This window comes from Magallana gigas, chromosome 1 (assembly GCF_963853765.1).
Source record: "Magallana gigas chromosome 1, xbMagGiga1.1, whole genome shotgun sequence".
Taxonomy (NCBI): Eukaryota; Metazoa; Mollusca; class Bivalvia; order Ostreida; family Ostreidae; genus Magallana; species Magallana gigas.
The window spans coordinates 67,339,215-67,356,482 of record NC_088853.1 but is presented as its reverse complement, the minus strand read 5'-3'; the positions used below and the strand labels follow the sequence as shown (position 1 = coordinate 67,356,482).

The 17,268-nt window shown below is 33.3% G+C and overlaps 1 protein-coding gene across 3 annotated transcripts; it reads right to left on the bottom strand.

The window, feature by feature from the left end:
• LOC117686978 (uncharacterized) lies at positions 1 to 7,194 on the bottom strand. 3 transcript variants are annotated; one of them, XM_066067034.1, is made up of 4 exons: positions 7,084 to 7,194; positions 2,706 to 4,369; positions 797 to 1,769; positions 1 to 552 (listed from the first exon to the last, which is right to left on the bottom strand). In XM_066067034.1, the coding sequence occupies exons 2-4, from the start codon at positions 4,366 to 4,368 to the stop codon at positions 549 to 551; spliced, it is 2,640 nt and encodes an 879-aa protein (XP_065923106.1). In that variant the 5' UTR covers position 4,369; positions 7,084 to 7,194; the 3' UTR covers positions 1 to 548. The 3 variants fall into 3 exon arrangements, with proteins under 3 accessions (XP_065923106.1, XP_065923127.1, XP_065923069.1); XM_066067055.1 differs by lacking the exon at positions 1 to 552 and having other exon boundaries at positions 559 to 1,202; positions 1,302 to 1,769; XM_066066997.1 differs by lacking the exon at positions 1 to 552 and having other exon boundaries at positions 559 to 1,769.
• Positions 7,195 to 17,268: the final 10,074 nt, after the last annotated feature.

Sequence of the window (17,268 nt, the reverse complement as noted above, 5' to 3'; positions counted from 1 at the left end):
CGGTTCCTACGAGAATTGCACGTTGAAAGTGGCAGCCTGTCTCCAAACACAATTTTACGTGACATCTACGACTGACACGTCAAACGTTCGTTTGCCTTACGTTACCTGTACTCTCTCAATCACTTCAAGTACGCCCAGCCACGCTTGCCACGTCTCGTAGAATCCGAAACAACGGCAATTTGTAACTGATGTTTATATCATGACATGTTTAACAAAGCAAAATGATTCTCAAAATTGATTAAAAAATATCATTCGTTTATTAATAAGTAAACATTAATGTTACTATACAATGTGATTATCTGGTTCATTCTTCTATTTTAACAAAAGTAAATGTATTTAATTTTTTTTTCGCTCAGAAACAGGTCTAATTATTGTTATCCATACATATCACACACAGGTGAATGCCAGTTTCAGAAAGTGACAAACTAAATGTGTGGTTTTGACAAGAGATAATATTTGTACAAAAAATATTTATGACTTCTTAACATTTAAGCAATCTCCATTCTGGCGTTGGTCGTGGATGGACAAATCATACCCATCACAGACATTCATCTACAAAAAGGCATTGGTAATCGGTTAGTTAAATGGTAATATTATATCAATAATGCATTAATTGTTATTAATTATGCTGTAACAAAAGAAACAATGAGTTTGATAAATTATTCGAGAAAAATTTGATCAATCTTTAAAATTTGTTTGATTTGTGATACCGATCCAATGTTTCTATTTTTTAAAACTGATTTTATAATTACAATTACAACTGACGTTAATTGTAAATTATAATTACTAGACTAACCTGCCAGTGTATTTGTCTATGCACTTATTAACATAAACAATACTTTTGAGATCTGACCCAACCCAGAGACGGTGAGTGTTGAAATCATAGCCCAGGCATCGAGGTGTGGATATGTTTAAGTCCAGTAGAAGTGAAAGAAACTGACCGTTCTTATCTAACATATGTACTGTGTTGGTTCTGGCATCACACACTAGAATATGTGACAGCGCGTCGGTGCAGATTCCGAATGGATTGATTCCTGATCCAGTTCTATATAATGCGAAGGGAGAAGGCATCATCGACTTTTGTCCTGATCGATGTGCAAGATCTTTGTAGGAGAAACGATGTTTTCCTCCACGCTCTGTCACCACTACAGCACCACACATATAATCAAAGTCAGACACCACAACATCTCCATTATTGTTTTCTGTAATAAAGCGAGGACCACTATAAAGTTCAAGCCCTATGTTGTCATGTTGTATGGTTTGTGTCAGATGCCCGCTCATGTTGTACCTGTTTACTTTACCTGTATTTGTGTTCTCTCTATACAAGGCAACCAGTAGATCCCCAGTATGTGGAGATGAGTACACACACAGTGGTTTCCATGTAGAGTCTCTTCTCTCTATAGATCTTGTAATTGTTGTCATATCTGTTAACAGTTTATTGATGTTAAAAGATATATCTACATAAATTAATTCACCCTCACTGTTCACTGTGTGTAACCCAAAGCCTCTATTCGAACGCCTGCATAATAAATTCTCCATCCGATGTAAAACAACGTTTGTTGCGGTTAATAAGACGAGATTGCCTCGATGGTCACTGACCCAGACCCGGTTTGGTGTCACACAGGAAATGTGATAACAACAATCGACATCTTTTGTTTGGAAAAAGTGGATTGACTTAGGAGAAACCGCCATTTTGAATAGATTTTCGTTTCCTTGTTGTGCTGCTTCTATCTCTGTGGTTGAGATTTCTCTCGGTGACTCTATAGAATCTGTAGTGATTGGATAAAGAGCTAGAGACATTGAACATCCACAGTTAGATAGAAGAAATTAATTTGGCAAAATCTGTCGACAAAAGTGTTAAGAAATGTTTTGTTTTTAGTTATCTTTTAATTTAGGGACATTTTAAGTAGACAATGAATATTTATAAAATATATTTAACAATAATATGATATAGGTAAATTGATGTTAAAAATAGGCAGACTATGAAGCAGAGTCTCAGCCCAGTTTGTAAATTCTTATATTTACATTTTTAACTATCTTTGTCTTTGATAACATTATGAATCAATATTGAACACTAAAACCCAATAACTTCAACATAGAAAACACTGAGTGACACAAAATTGGTGTGTCTTGTAGCATAACCGTAAAACGGTATTGGCTGAGCTTCGTAGTCATACATATCATGTGCTACATAAAAATTGTGGTTTTGAAATAGTGTTGTACTAAAGTGTACAAATTGGAAATAAAATAAATATAAGTATGTAATAAGGAATCATTCTTTAATTACTATAATGTGATGATTATGGTCGGTGCGTGGTCAAATCTCTCATAAAGCCCTTCGGGCTGTATTGAATTTAACCACGCCCCGACCGAAATGATTACCTCATAATACTCAAAAAATGATTGCTTATTCCTTAAGTAACTGTTGTACCAACATATTTTCAATTTGGGATTTTAATGTATACAAAGGATCACATTAAATGTCCAATATTGTGTTTAAATAATATTCTTATAAAGACATGTACGTTGATTGATTAATAAAAAAACATGTCTATGTATCTAAATATTTGATTATGGCTGTGTTCTAACAAAAAACAATCTACATTTAAAAGACATAACATATTTATTGCATTATTAATCTGATCGTGTTTTAACTTAATTGTAGTTACACAGTAATTTTGCAAAAAAAAATTAAACTGACTTACCTGTCAAAACGTTCTGACGGTCTATATACCTAAATACAACCACTTTGTTGTTGTTGTGAGATCCAACCCAGAGACGGTGAGTGCTTCTATCATAACTTAGGCTGCATGGTGTAAATATCCCAGGTGGTCTTCTCAGTAGATGTGACAGGAACTGACCGTCCCTGTCTAACATTTGCACTGTGGCCGTTCCTTTATCACACACTAGAATATGTGACAGCGCATCAGTGCAAACTCCCCATGGCTCTAATCCTATCTCTGGTGGATGCCCAGTGTATGAGAAACGATATCTTCCTCCACGGTCTGTCACCACTACAGCACCAGACCAAGATGGATAGTAGTCAAAGTTAGATACCACGATATCCCCATTATTGTTTTCTGTTATATAGTTAGGAAGGGTATACAGCAGCAGTCCAGTGTTGTCGTTTTGTATAACCTGTGTTAGTTGGCCATTCTGGTTATACCGGCTTACCTTGCCTGTCAGCGGTTCCTTTCTATACATACCGACCAGTAGATCCCTAGTGGACGGGGACCAGTGCAAACTCAGTGGTATCCATGTAGAGTCCGTGTTCTTTATGAAAGTGATGATTGTTTTCATATCCTTTGACAGTTTGTTGATATTACAACTCATATCTAAGTAAATCAATTCACTCTCATGGGTAACAGTGTGTGCTCCGTAAAAATCACTATAGGACTCTTCATCATGATATAAATCCTCTATTTTGTGGAGATCGACACCTTGTGTGTTTGTCAAAGAGAGTCTGTATTGTGTATCACTGATCCAAACTTTGTTTGATGTCAACCACGAAATGTGATTACAACAACGGCCACCTGTCAATGTGAGAGATTGATGAAAGTCAGGAGTAGGCATCAGTTTCAGCAGGCACTCGTTTCTCAAGTCTCGTTTTTCTCTCTCTGTGATTTGGATTCCACTCAGTAACTTCACCACATCCTCCTTGTTGAGTGACTTAGTCATGGAAAACTTGCTGGTGTGGACTGCTAAGTGTTTATAAAGGAGACGAGCTTTTTTTATGAACGAAAGGAATTGTAGTGGTCTTATTGTTGAATATTCATATCTTAGTACGTATCTATGTAGTCTGACAATATGTTTGCCCATTTCTATCTTCTGTTTTAAACATCTGTGTTTGAAATCAAAGTCACAAAACACGTTGTTCAATAGATCATATAGCAAATAGTCAATGAGATCCTTCAGTTTCAAAGCCTTTGTTAACAACCTAGACTGGTAAAGTGAAAATTTTGTTTCACAGGTTTTAAGATCTGTTTTAATCCCGGTTAATAGAACTGGTCTGATAAAAAGAGCCTCACTTCTAATGGTGTGAATGGTTCTTTCGTGTTGTTTTCGTTTGTTTTTATATGCTGTTTTCACATTTTTCATGCTGTGTTTTTTATGGTTTTGGCAATAACCACAAGCAGGAACTTGACAGGGTTCACAATACATCCTATAAACTTTGCTAGGATGTCTAGGGATATGGTTGACTTTATCACGATATGTCAAAACATTGTGATCTATAGTTTTAAGATCTGTCAAATGATTCTCCTTACATTGGGGACACATATTACGTGGACAAGATTCACAATAGTATTGTGTGTCCCCAGGACACTTTGAACACCGATGTACTCTATATGGGTAGCTTGCTTCACCCATGCTGCGAAATAAATCAAAATCGAAATGTCTCTTATTGTAAAGATTTATTCTTTAAATGTGGTACATGTATCACATGTAACGATACTTTGTCTTTGACATTTAAGCTACTTTTCATTAATGGTCTTTATTCTGTATATCAAATTTAAAAAAATCGGTTAACTACTGTAGCTTTAATGAAAGGTGCACAATATTATAAAAAATAGAGAATAAGAAATCTAAATATTCTCGATTTTTTTCTCCATATGTTTGTAAGGGATAGTATTTGATTTTTTCAAAAGTGTCATGTCTGAATCCTCATTTTATAAGGACAACACTCCATGATTCGTTATCTGTTTTCGTAATTAGAATAAAATAATGACATTAAAAAATGTCCAACTTATTACAAACTGTGTTATTTTTTAAAAACATCTACTAAACGCTTTAATAAAAACGTTAACTAAAAGATTTATTTTTAGTTTACATTTTGATTAAAATTAGGTGGTACCTAGCTAATTTTCTTAGATACTCTGTTGGCCTTTAGCTACATAACATAGGGATACTGTATACAGGAAAATATTCATTTATTATTAGTTTGCCTCTTTCGCAGTTGATGTCGGCAGGCGAAGGTAAGATTATGCGACCTCACATGCCTTAAGGTAGCTCCCTACTCGTAAAATTCTCTGAGGAAAGTTGAAAAACCGAACTGATTTCAACTTAATAGACTTAAATGTCATCAATTGTTTGAAAAAATATACATGTCATCACACTTTTTGAGATGCCAGATAAACATAAACTAAAGCATATTTTAGCATTAGAAAACCGTATTTTTTTTTGTTAAAAGTAAAATCTTGTAGGCAGAAATTTGTTTTTCTTTTTTAATTTTAACGTCAACATTATCAGAAAACTAAAATTACAAAAACATTTTAAAAGTAATCGATGAAATAAGAAAAAAAAGCATTTAGACATACAACTGAGAGAAAAGTCAGAAAAAGAGTTATTTCCCCTTTGCATGGATAAGATATATAAAAATTTGGAAATTTAGGATAAAATTAAGTGCGAAAATATCTTGAACCTACCAATAATTCTAATTACATCCATGTGATAAAATTCACATATAATAAATAAAACTATCTTGCACAATTTTTAAAGAATTCAAAGTTTTACAAAAAAGTGTGACATCACAGAACACTGGATCTACTTTAAATCATTTATTTTAAAATAAAACTGCATCTGGGAGAATTTAAGACCGGACGAAACTGTTTGCAAGTGAGTAGGGGCGAACATTACACGAGGCGATAATAACCATGTATATACAGTACCAATTAGACCCAACATAACAGAAAGTAAACCCCAACTAAACCCTGGGATTACTTTCTGGGTTTACTGCAGATTTACTCTTGGTTAACTAAGGGTTTCCTAGAGTGGACCCAGAGTAAACCAAGAGTAAACCCAAAGTAAATCTGAGTGGAACCAAATTTTCAAAAAGTAAATCCAAAGTAAACCCCAAGTAAGCCCAAAAAGTTATCCCGGGGTTTAGTTGGGGTTATCCTAATAGTCAACTACATATCCCATAAGAAACCGGTTAAGAGATCACACATTATTACAGAACTTGCATATTTTTTTAAACTCGATTAAAAATAGTTACTGAATGTTGTATAGCATACATGCATTTTATTAAAAGTGCTGTAAGTTACAAAGGAGTTTACACCTAATTACTCCCGTTTAAGCTTATTGCGTCCAGCATAGTGTATGTAGTTTTACCCCTGTGTAATTTTCACTCTTCTTCACTTTCAAACATGCTCGCCCGTCTTGAATTCTCCCAAACACAGCTGTGTTTAAAGAGAGGAAATGTAAGACATTGAAATTTTTCCAGTAGTAATTTTCCCCGCTGGCAAAAGGGGCGAGTATAAAATGGGGGCGCATACAGTAACATTCACCTGTGTAAACACAAACATATCTTGGTGACGTTAAAATCCTACTGCAACAATGTAAAGTTAAATCAAATACTCGATACAAGAGATTTTAACAGCCGTATTGTGTGAATTGTATAGACTTTTTTTTATCATATTCATTTGACATTTCTATGACAAATAGAGCGAAGGTTTAACGAGGCAGGAAAAACTATTGGAGATTTCCAAATTTTAATGCAAACTCCAAAAGGTAAAACTGATCGAATGCAGAGATGATTAGTAGTTTACGCGCATTTTTTTTTGGGGGGGGGGGGGGGGGGGTGTTGGGTGTTAACTGCAATGTTTTGAAACTGATCATACATAACCTTACTGTATATTTTTTTTCATTCTAAAGAATTTTGTTTATAAGACTTCTCTAATTCATACAAGTACATAATGTATCGGCTGATACTGACATTTAAAATAATGTTTGGGTAAGTTGATTTAATGTAGCCCCTGAGATTGAAGCCTTGTTTAGAACAAGACTTATCGTATCTTAAAAGGTGCGAAAAAATGTCAGTATAATAAACAATTGGAAGATAAGATTAAAATGCATCAAATGCACCTTTATATGGCTGTTATATACAAATACACATTCTTGACGACGGTGTATTTCATATTTTAGAAAAGCCGGTTGTTTCTATACAAATTTACATTAATATATACAAAATGAAACACCTTTTTGTTATCTATATTTTCATAAAGGCAAATTTGATGATAATCATTGATGATAATAATTCCTGAAAATGATGAACTGTATTTTATATTTAAGAAAAGCCATGCTTACCTTTATTGAATTTCAAGCGCTCGTGTACGCTTTTTATTAAACACTGAGACTCATTTCTTCTGATCGTCAGCTGTATGTGTTTTGTTCCACCAATGACAACAAATCTGAACGGAAACATGATTTGTATATAAATGCAAGCACAATACATGCTTGTACGCATGAACCGTTTATTTGAATGTCACATATGAAATCAAAATAATCTATAGGGAAGGGCTTAGACTCGCTTCAGTAATTTTTAGACACTAATAATATTTAAACCTTCACCATGGTGCGCTGAATAAAATTTTATTCAGCTAATTACAGGTATGGGTTTATTTACTATGTAATTAAAGTTTATATTCATAACATTGAATCAGGAGATTTAAACTTTAATGTTTAGATTGAAATGGCATTTTAATCATGTATATTGCACATTTTTGCTATGAAAGAGACACGATGACGCACAAACCACTTGTTTAGCAAATCAGAATATTAAATACTTTTTTAAGTAATTTATTCCAAATCTTTATAATGAAAAAATGACAATGACAAAGCGTCAACAATCTCAAAAATCTTTAAGACGTAATACAAATTCAAAGCAGAGCAACACGGACCTCCAAAAAGATAGAGGTAGGATCAGGTGCCTAGGAAGAGTGAGCATCCTCTGCTGACCGGTCGCACCAGCCGTGTGCTCCTTGCAACAATTGAGCATGTCATAATCGAAGTAAATGTCAAAATCGGGAACATGTCATAGGAAAAAACGAAACGTTAATAATTTGGTTTGTTTGTGATGGTCAAATACAAACCTTGAGCCAACCCCGACCTCCATTACTTTGGAAGTATGATCAGGTGCCTAGGAAGAGTGGGCATCCTCTGCTGACCGGTCACACCCGCCGTGTGCGCTTTGTCTTAATCGGGTAAAAAAACAACAGAAAAGTCCGTAAAAAATTAGGTGATTAATTATGCAACTAACAATTAGTATGAAAATCGTCAGTCAGCATGCGACCAAGTGGAAGACTGTATTTGCTGACAAGGTCGTTGTATCGACCATAGAACTTACGAAAAGTTAACTTCAAGCGAGACTGTTGATAGTCCTGTTTTATGAACTTGTTTGTCAGTAATTTGCTTCGTCTTAGAAACTGTTCATATGAAGAGCATGCCCTTGCGTATCGAATCAACTGAGAGACAAAAACACCATATGCAGATGATGAAGGTATATTGCTACGTAAGGAAAGTCGACTATAGAAAAATTGTAGTCGTTACGTTTATCACAATGTTTTGTTGTTAGGTTACCATCAATGTCTATGTCCAGTAAACTATCCAAATATGAAACAGATGAAGCAGACTCTGAGGTTTGTTTTTTTAAGTTAACTGGGATATATCGAGTCGACGTAAGTATTGAAAGAACAATAGTTAATTGAAAATACGTCATCGATATACCTGAAAGTTGAGATGAAGATCACAGCGAGTGATTTTTTTTTTTCGTTCAACTTTTTGAATACATTCTGCTTAATAAGATTACAGAAATAGATCTGCTAACAATGGGGCACAATTGGTTAACACGGGAATTCCAACAGATTGTTGGAAGACTTGATTTCCAAAAACTACATAGATGTTGTCTTTCAGAAACTCACGCATCTTTTAAATGTCAAATTCAGAGTACTTTTGTGTGCAATCAGAATGGTTTTTAACAAAATATTTTTTTTAGATTTTTAATGACAAGGTAAGCATTTTTACGACTTCCATTTTTATTGAAGAAACAACTGTCGATGATATTAAAAAACCTAGATTTTAATTTGTCATGGGTAATGGTTGTATAAAGCGTTGAAAAAATAAATAAAGAAAAGAAAAGAAAAGAATAAATAAATAAGACAAAATAACGTATAAAAAATCTGTTCCCAAATAAAATCGTTCCTGAACTGAAGCGTCCGATTATCTGCCGTCCGGATATCTGAGGCCCAACTGCAGTGGAGCGTCAGTTATCCGGACGCTTTCGTTCCCAAGTCCAATTCTCCGGATAGGTGAAGCGTCCGGATATCTGAAATTTGTATATTGTTGTCATGAATGATAATGTAATTATATACAATGGCTCCCAGTGTTGATACTAGTTTTTTTGCCTTTCATACCATATAGCAACACATGCCAGAGTGGTCTCATAAATATAAACCGGAAGTAGTATCTGTGAACTTTTTACAAAATCATGTTGACAAATGCAGGTAAACATCCAGAAAAAAAGAGCGAACTTTTTTGTGCCAATTCAGTTGCACAAAGTTGGAGATAAAAAACACAGAGAAAAAAGCAAAAGACAAAATCAACAGAAAGAGGTTTAATGTGCATCATTTTGATCTATAGTCAATAATGAGTATATATAACCACATGGAACCATACTGATATTAATTATGATAATATATTTGCAAAAGGTTTACAACATATTTTATAAATATTGAGTAGAAAAGAACGACGTGTAGATAGTGTATATAGTCATGTACGTAATGTTCTACGAGAGTAATTAAACATCAGTGTTGATAGGGTTTAATCTTTTAAAGATAAATTGTTCAATGCACTTGCAGCGGTGTCTTTGATATAAGTGAACCTTCTCGCACCTATCAAGGATCCCAACCATCGTGACACCACGTCTAAATCATTTTGTGTCCCATTATCACAAATGGTGAGTAGCAGTGGTCTTCCGGCCCGTGTTCGCCATCGTCGTCAGATCCTTCGTGGTGTATCCCATCTTTGCTTACAAAGCAATATGGAATCACGTTATTGCTAGTGTTGATATAGTAGGGATTTGCATTATTTCTACGAGTGATTTTCTGACTTTCTTGAATGAGTCTACGGTCGTTGCGTGTGAGGCGAACCGGTTCCCATTATCTTCGATGTGGTTACCTGCACTCGGAGAGCTTCACTGTGTCACCGTAGATGACTTCGTCTGCCGTAGGTCGTGTACCCATTTTATCCCTGTAGACGTTCCCGCTTTTGGTTAAACGAGTTTGTCCCCTTCAGTCGGGTTTCAATATTCTTTTCGGCACATGATTTTTGCACTTTCAAAAGCTTTTTCCATTGCTCACGGAGTTCCTCTGGTTGATGACTCGAGATTCTTATAGGTGACCGTTTATCATTTAACACCTTGATCCTGATCATGATCAGGACTATTGCACACAGGCCTTGGGTGTTTTCTGTTTGGATAATACCCTCCCATTTTGTATGGACTTGTGATCTGAAGTTTGGCAACAATTTTGTTTTTGAGATTTAAATCATGAATAAACAAATTTATAACAGTTTTCGATAGACATATTTCATCAGATTTTTCCGTGCATTTTTCATTGATACCATTAATAATGATATTGTTATCTAATGATCGAGTCTTCAGATCTAAAACTTGTTTATCTTGTTTGTTGATTCTCAACTCTAGTTTTGAGATGTAGTCTTTCAAACAACCTATTTCTCTAGTCATTATGTCTTGTGAGTCTTTTAATTCAGTTACTGAATAGATAGTATCGTTTGCTTGCTCTTGAACCTGTTCTAGACTTTGTTGAACCCCGTGTTTCCCCGTAGTCCTTTTTTAACTTCGTTCAAATGCCGCCATTGACTATCTAAACGGAACATAAAGCTCGCTAGGGTACTCTGAATACTTGAAATGCCTTTCATAATTTCTCGCAACTGGAAGCCTTCCACCCCGGAGCTTTTATCTATCTCATTATCTTGAGTGTCTTCCATTTCGTTCAGAGGTCTTTTTTGGGGGTTTATATCAACCATTTGTTTACGAAAAGACAGTGCGTTAATAAGGGAGAATGTTATCAACAGTTGAGTATCGCTCACCTTCACCTAGTGTCCGGCCTTTGTTTCCAATATTTTTCGATTTCCAAAGCAAGTTTCACACCACAATTCACATTTATCACTCCAATTTCCAATATCGAATATTCATATGCCTTATATTGGTTTTCAACTGTCTCACGTACTTTTTATAAATGGTTTTTTGGAAAAATTCATCCCACCAAAGAAACTTCCCCCCTTACACCTCGAACATGCGCAGTTCAAAATATACCATTCATTAGAACGCCAGCTGGATCACTAAAACTTAACGAGGCCGGGTCTAATTTGTTCTGCATTAGATTTTTAAATAATTTTTTTTATATGAATTTCTACTGATATAAATATTATTTTATGATACAGAATAAGACATTTACCACACTGTTCTCTTAAGGGGTCATTTCAAAAATTTTAACATAGGACCCTATAGGATTTTGCTTAAAATGAATCAATTGTGAATTTTTGTTTTTACATTTTTTACAACTTCTGCCCTAGAGATTTCTTTTTCTGTTCTACGTATTAAAATTATTGCTACAAGGCATCAAATGGTCAAATAAAAAAAACCCTTTTCCTCCCGTTTTGTTCCAGGGGCCTTATCAAAGTTATATTTTGTATGCCCAAATCCAATTTTTGTAAGATAATGGCTATTTTTTATTTGACCAAAGCGGAAATCCATATCTTGATAGGATTATAAAACATTCATATATATTTAAGTAATAAATAAATATATACCATCACATATTAAGGGTCATAAATGTAAAACACATGGTTACTGTCTTTAAGTATATGGATTAAGCTATAGTTAGGCGGGTTAAGAAAATGTGACAAAGGGCTAGGCTTGCTGAACCTTCTTCACATTTTGGACCCAAACCCAAATTAAGCTTATACTTTGAGACATTAATTTATGTTCATTAAACATTATAATATCAATTTTACGCTATTTTCAAAAAAATTCGCTGAATATCTGCAGTTGAAACTATCACGCCATGGCGTAACCGAGCAAAAAAAAAAGGACGTCATAATACAAATGAAACGCTGCGCGAAAGCGTGTGTAAACGATTTGTACTCGGGCTCGTTAATATTTGAGAGAGAGAGATGTAATAAACTGTTTGGAAAGTATATGTCAGTCATGTAGAAGTGGCTTGGGAAATCTTTAAAGGGGTGGAAGGCACGAAGTAACCTAGAAAAGGAGTTTCCTTTGCTTTGATTATATTTTTTGTCATCATTTATATGTATTGATATTTGCTTACATAACCCTAATGTACGCATCAGCTGTTCTTTTATTGTAAAAAAGCAGTTCTTTTATCATTAGTGAAATGGTGTAGAAATTGTTTGAAGCGATATAAATGATTTATGCTTGTATTTAATTGTTTTGAATTGGGAAACATCTTGACTTTTTTTTAATATTGTACGACATTTCTCCATTGTGAGTTTTGTGAGGGTTTGATAACTAGAGTTTAATAAAAATATCTTAAGAATATTACATTTGTAAAAATAATATAAGGAGACGAAAGTTAATTTTTTATAAGCAATTGTTTAAATATTTTAGCGGGTTTTTTTAAAAATATAATTAGAAAAAAAGAAGCGCAATCAGTCAATGTGAAACATCTGTAATTTCATTTAGCTATCGGTTATACTAATTAAACAATTAACTACAACATCTAAATTGTACTTTATTGAACTTGATTTAAGTTCTAAATTTCAAAAGCAAAAAAGGAAAGATACATGTTGCGTGATCTATGGCTGTGAAAACGTAAGAACCGTCAGGGTTAAACATCATGAGAGAAGAGCTAAGACTATTAATGTTAAAATTGAAATTTGAAGGAAGATAGGGCAGAAAGTTGCCATCATTAGTCTTTCAAACAGAGGAACTAGAACTCTAAGAGCATTGAATGGGAATAGCTATAGCACCTCTTTCAACTAAAAGAACTTTTTTTTTTTTAAAGACAAAAAGCAAATATCACTATATTTCCAGATATATTATTTTATAAAAGAAAAATAATTAACTTTTTGCTGGTGTTAAGCCAAAGTAAAGATGCAATTTAATAGTCTTAACTAACATGAACAAAAATCGATCAGGGAATCATTTTAGTTGTTTATGTTTATAACGAATACAACATTGGATCTAACTTAACTATATAATCGTAAAAAAGACCAGCGTGCACAGAGAGAAATCAATTCCTATTACATGTATGCAGCAGTATCTGGTCAAAGATAGGAGTAACATCTGATAAAATATCAAAATTAAGATTAACAACATCATTCATTATAAAATATGGGTGAAATTACACGAAGAAAAAGACAGATACATGCTAGAAGTGTTTGTAATAATTGTAATTTATACTTTTTATTTAATTTAGAAGCGAGTGCTCCAATAAAAAAAACTAGACTCAAAATTCTGAAAGGCTGAATTTGCCTAAAGATTTTTTTTTAAGTGCCCAGGAAAATAACAGTGCATATATTTACCAAAGTAATTTTGATTTCAGCTCCAATTTTCAACAAAACTAAGTAATCATTCCATCCATGTCAGATATCAAAATTTTAAAAGAAACTCGCCCATTAAATTGGATAATTCATCCCCACCACGCTGCCTTGCATTATTGTAGGTAATTCCATCGCTCTTCTCCACAATGATATAGCATCATTCACGGTTTGTTATAATTGTCATTTTTTTTCATCCAAGCAGAGGATTACTATTACATGCGATTTGACGAGATTCTAAGGAAAAAAGTATAAATATGCACCTATAAAGTCCCCTTCAAATACTTTATAAAGATAAAATATGAATTAAATAGAATACTTAAAGCCATTCTCTGTAAGCATTTAAACACTTGTATAGGAGGTTCAGCACGCATAGTCACAAATTTTTCTCAAATTTTAATAGGATGCATATTATTATAAACAATCAAAAAAACACCAAAAGTTGGTTGCTAGGCAACTCCATTACCATAGATACACATACCCATCATTCTTAGCACAGAATGGTCTTGATTTTTTCTTAAGAACACACTTATTCTGCTTAGATATTTATTTCAATTAGATTTGTTTTTGATAAATCTTTATCAAACTCTCAAACTATTGAATAATACATTTAGCAAATCGAAGTATTTATCTTTCTTTATTGTACCAATGGCTTGAAAGTACTTGGTCAACGACTTTGTAAAAAACCTAGAAACGAGGCATTTTTGGTGATGCCCTGTAAACTCTTGCGGACAGGTTGATGCAAATCGATACCAATCCTGAAATGACTGGGTCTTCTGTTATCAGAATCAATCAGAACATGATGGGGAAGTAACCTCAAAATTGTTGTTTTCATGGAAACAAAAGTGTATATTTTTCAACTTTCAAACTTTATAAAACCTTTACTATGGTTCATTAATGTGTGTAAAGTATGTCTTTTGAGGAAAAAAATATGTGACGTTTTACATATGCAATAAATTGAGAGTGTTTGTAATATTGGTTTACAAATAATCGAATTTAGGTAAGATATATTAACAATCGTTACCATGGAAACGTGATTAACAATTTCGTTCAATTCTTTACATAATAGACAGTTTATGTCTTTGTATCTCATTTCATTATGTAATGATTACCAAATTTTGATTAAAAAAAAAAAAGGAAAGCACATTTTTCAAACTTATGTTTTTACCTCACCTGAGCTGAAAGCTTTTTGTAGGGCGTCCGTCCATCTGTGAACTTTCCACATTTAAGCTTTTTCTCCAGAACCACTTAGCCAGTTCAAGCCAAACTTAGCACAAATCATCCAGAAGTTTAGGGGGTTCAAATTTGTTAGAATAAGGGTAACACCCTCTTTCGGGGGGGGGGGGGGTGATAAAGAACTAAATTTCAGCTACGATCTCAACATTTGACCTTGAAATGTGTTTAAGGTCACTGCACACTTTTTACATGAAAAGTTCTGTTTATGAGAAGTATGAGCCAGAAAGAGCTTAAGGAGGGTGTATACGCTTAGAATTGTTTTTAGAGTAATCTGATATGAACTTCATTAGATGGACAGATGTTTGGATGATAAATGTTCAGACAAACAGATCACTATAGGTCCTATTCAAAGCACGACCCTTATCTATAATTATTAAGAATTTGTTAGCATTTTTTAAAAATCTTCCAAAAATTCATTTGGCCGAAAAAGTTAAAACTTGTGTGGAAGCATCCTTAGGTAGCGTAGACTCAAGGTTGTTCAAATCATGATTCCTAGGAGTAGGGTGAGCCCACATTCAGAGGGGGGTGGATTTTTCACATAGGAATAAATGAAAAAATAATTTAAAATACTCTTCTCTAAGAAAAAATAAGTTTGACCTTTAACATGAGAATATATGCAGAATTTTTTTAAAGATCTTTCTTAAACAAGATATACTCTACTAGATTGTCAAGATACATTGTTCTGCTTTCATGCTAGAGTTGCTAAGGTAAGCAATGAGGCTCTAAGGCATTTTGCTTGTCTAACTGATTGCTATGGTTTTATATGGTAAGAAAGATCATAATGCTACATGTACATGTATTCATTCAGTGTGAAAAAAAAACAGCTGACCTCTTCCTTGATTTTAAATTTTCATTCAAAGAATTTAATGATTGAGGTAACAAAACATATTATGCAAATTATTACTCATATCAGTTATAAACAGTATTCTAATAAAGATTATCATGAAATCCTTTGCCATCTTTTTTGTCAATTCCTCACGTTATTGTTGCAGTACTAATAAAATCATACATCTGTATTTTATTTATTAAAATCCTAATGAAATCCTTTGCCATCTTTTTTGTCAATTCCTCAAGTTATTGCTGCAACACTAATAAAATCATACATCTGTATTTTTCATATCCATAAAGATGAGAATGCTGAAATTAATCAATTTTTAAAATCAAGTGTATATAGACATATATGTTAAAAATATACTAGTAATCATGCAGATGTACTTGTAAGTAATGTGTTGATTGATTATATACTATGTTTATGAATGTTTGTATTTTTCTTAGCTGCAAAAGAAAAATAAGAGTACTTCTAATTATAAATATTTTGGTCAGAATCCCAATTGTTGTAGTTTCCATTTCTCCATTGCTTAAAATGCGAATTCGCTCATTCAAACAACTTGAATTTTTTATTCATGGATGAATCCATATGCTTATAACCAAGCAGTTTGAAGAAAAGTTTAAAGAACTCTTAACAACTTGTCTGGAAACTGCTACTCACCGTACAAGTTTATTTTTCAGTTACCAGATATACACTTTTAATACCAAATAAGTCCTAGTATTAGAACTGTATTTGAAATACTCTCTATCCAACTTAGATCAAAGTATTTACATGGCTGCTATTTTCATTCCATATTTCCTGTTTAACTGTAATCAAGGATCATAAATTTTCAAATTATCTTTTTTTAAACCTCAAAATCTATATAATACAAGTACCGATATGATATCATAATTATTAATTTACATGCATTATTTACAAAAATGCAATTCCTCCAGGTTACAAATGCAGAGAATTGTCAAACATGTTCATCCAAATAGCAAGTTTGTATTTAATGTTATTTTTACATTCCCAATGCATAATATTTCATTCCTTTCATTGTTTCATACAAATTAATAGTTTTGGCTGAATCGGAATGGCTCATTTATATAGAACTTAGCATAGGAGTTATGCATGAAATATAATTTCTCAGCAGAAAAAAATATTACTTTCATCAAGTAAGCTATAAATTCATTACTTATCCCAAATGTCATAAATTTAATGCTGATTTCACAAGTTTATCATAATTATAAATCTTAAGGTATGTGAACTTCAAAAGATAATAAAAGTAAATTAAGGTAACTCCTAACAATTTCCGAGCTTTGTTTACCAAAAAAAGAATTTGAAACCCTATAATTTGCTTATAGCTCAATATTTGTCTTTCAAATTTTGACGAGGCATTAAGAATACCCAAATTAATTAATCTATACATTAAAAATGGAAAAATAAAATGTTGTAGAGAGTGATTTGTTAGTCAACAAAAGCGTGTGTATGTGTATTACGTAATCACTGACCGGCAGCTACCGAGGAGCTGCCGGGTACTAGCAGTTCCGGCGGAGCTGCCCCCGTTATGTATATATATGGGTGAAAGCGTGAGTGATAAGAGATGTACAGGTAGAGTTCTAGTTCGAGAGTCAGAGTTAGAAAGTGACCTACGTTTTTGTAAATTGTTAATATGTAACACGGAATAAATTTGTTAATAGATAATTGGACTTTTATTTACGCTACCAAAGAAGGAAATTAGAGATGACTTAAAATGGATTAATTTATAGAGAATAGTGGAGAAATAAGACCGCACGCTCGGTCGCGCTACAATTTAAAGATTTTTTAGATAAAATCGTGTCTAAGTTCCTTTAAAGTTATGTTCATTT

Excerpts from the sequence above, each read along its gene's own strand:
- LOC117686978 (XM_066066997.1), bottom strand. The coding sequence starts at position 4,368 with ATGGGTGAAGCAAGCTACCCATATAGAGTACATCGGTGTTCAAAGTGT. Across the intron at positions 1,770-2,705 it reads CCGTCAGAACGTTTTGACAG|ATTCTATAGAGTCACCGAGA; the intron begins GTAAGTCAGTTT and ends CAATCACTACAG.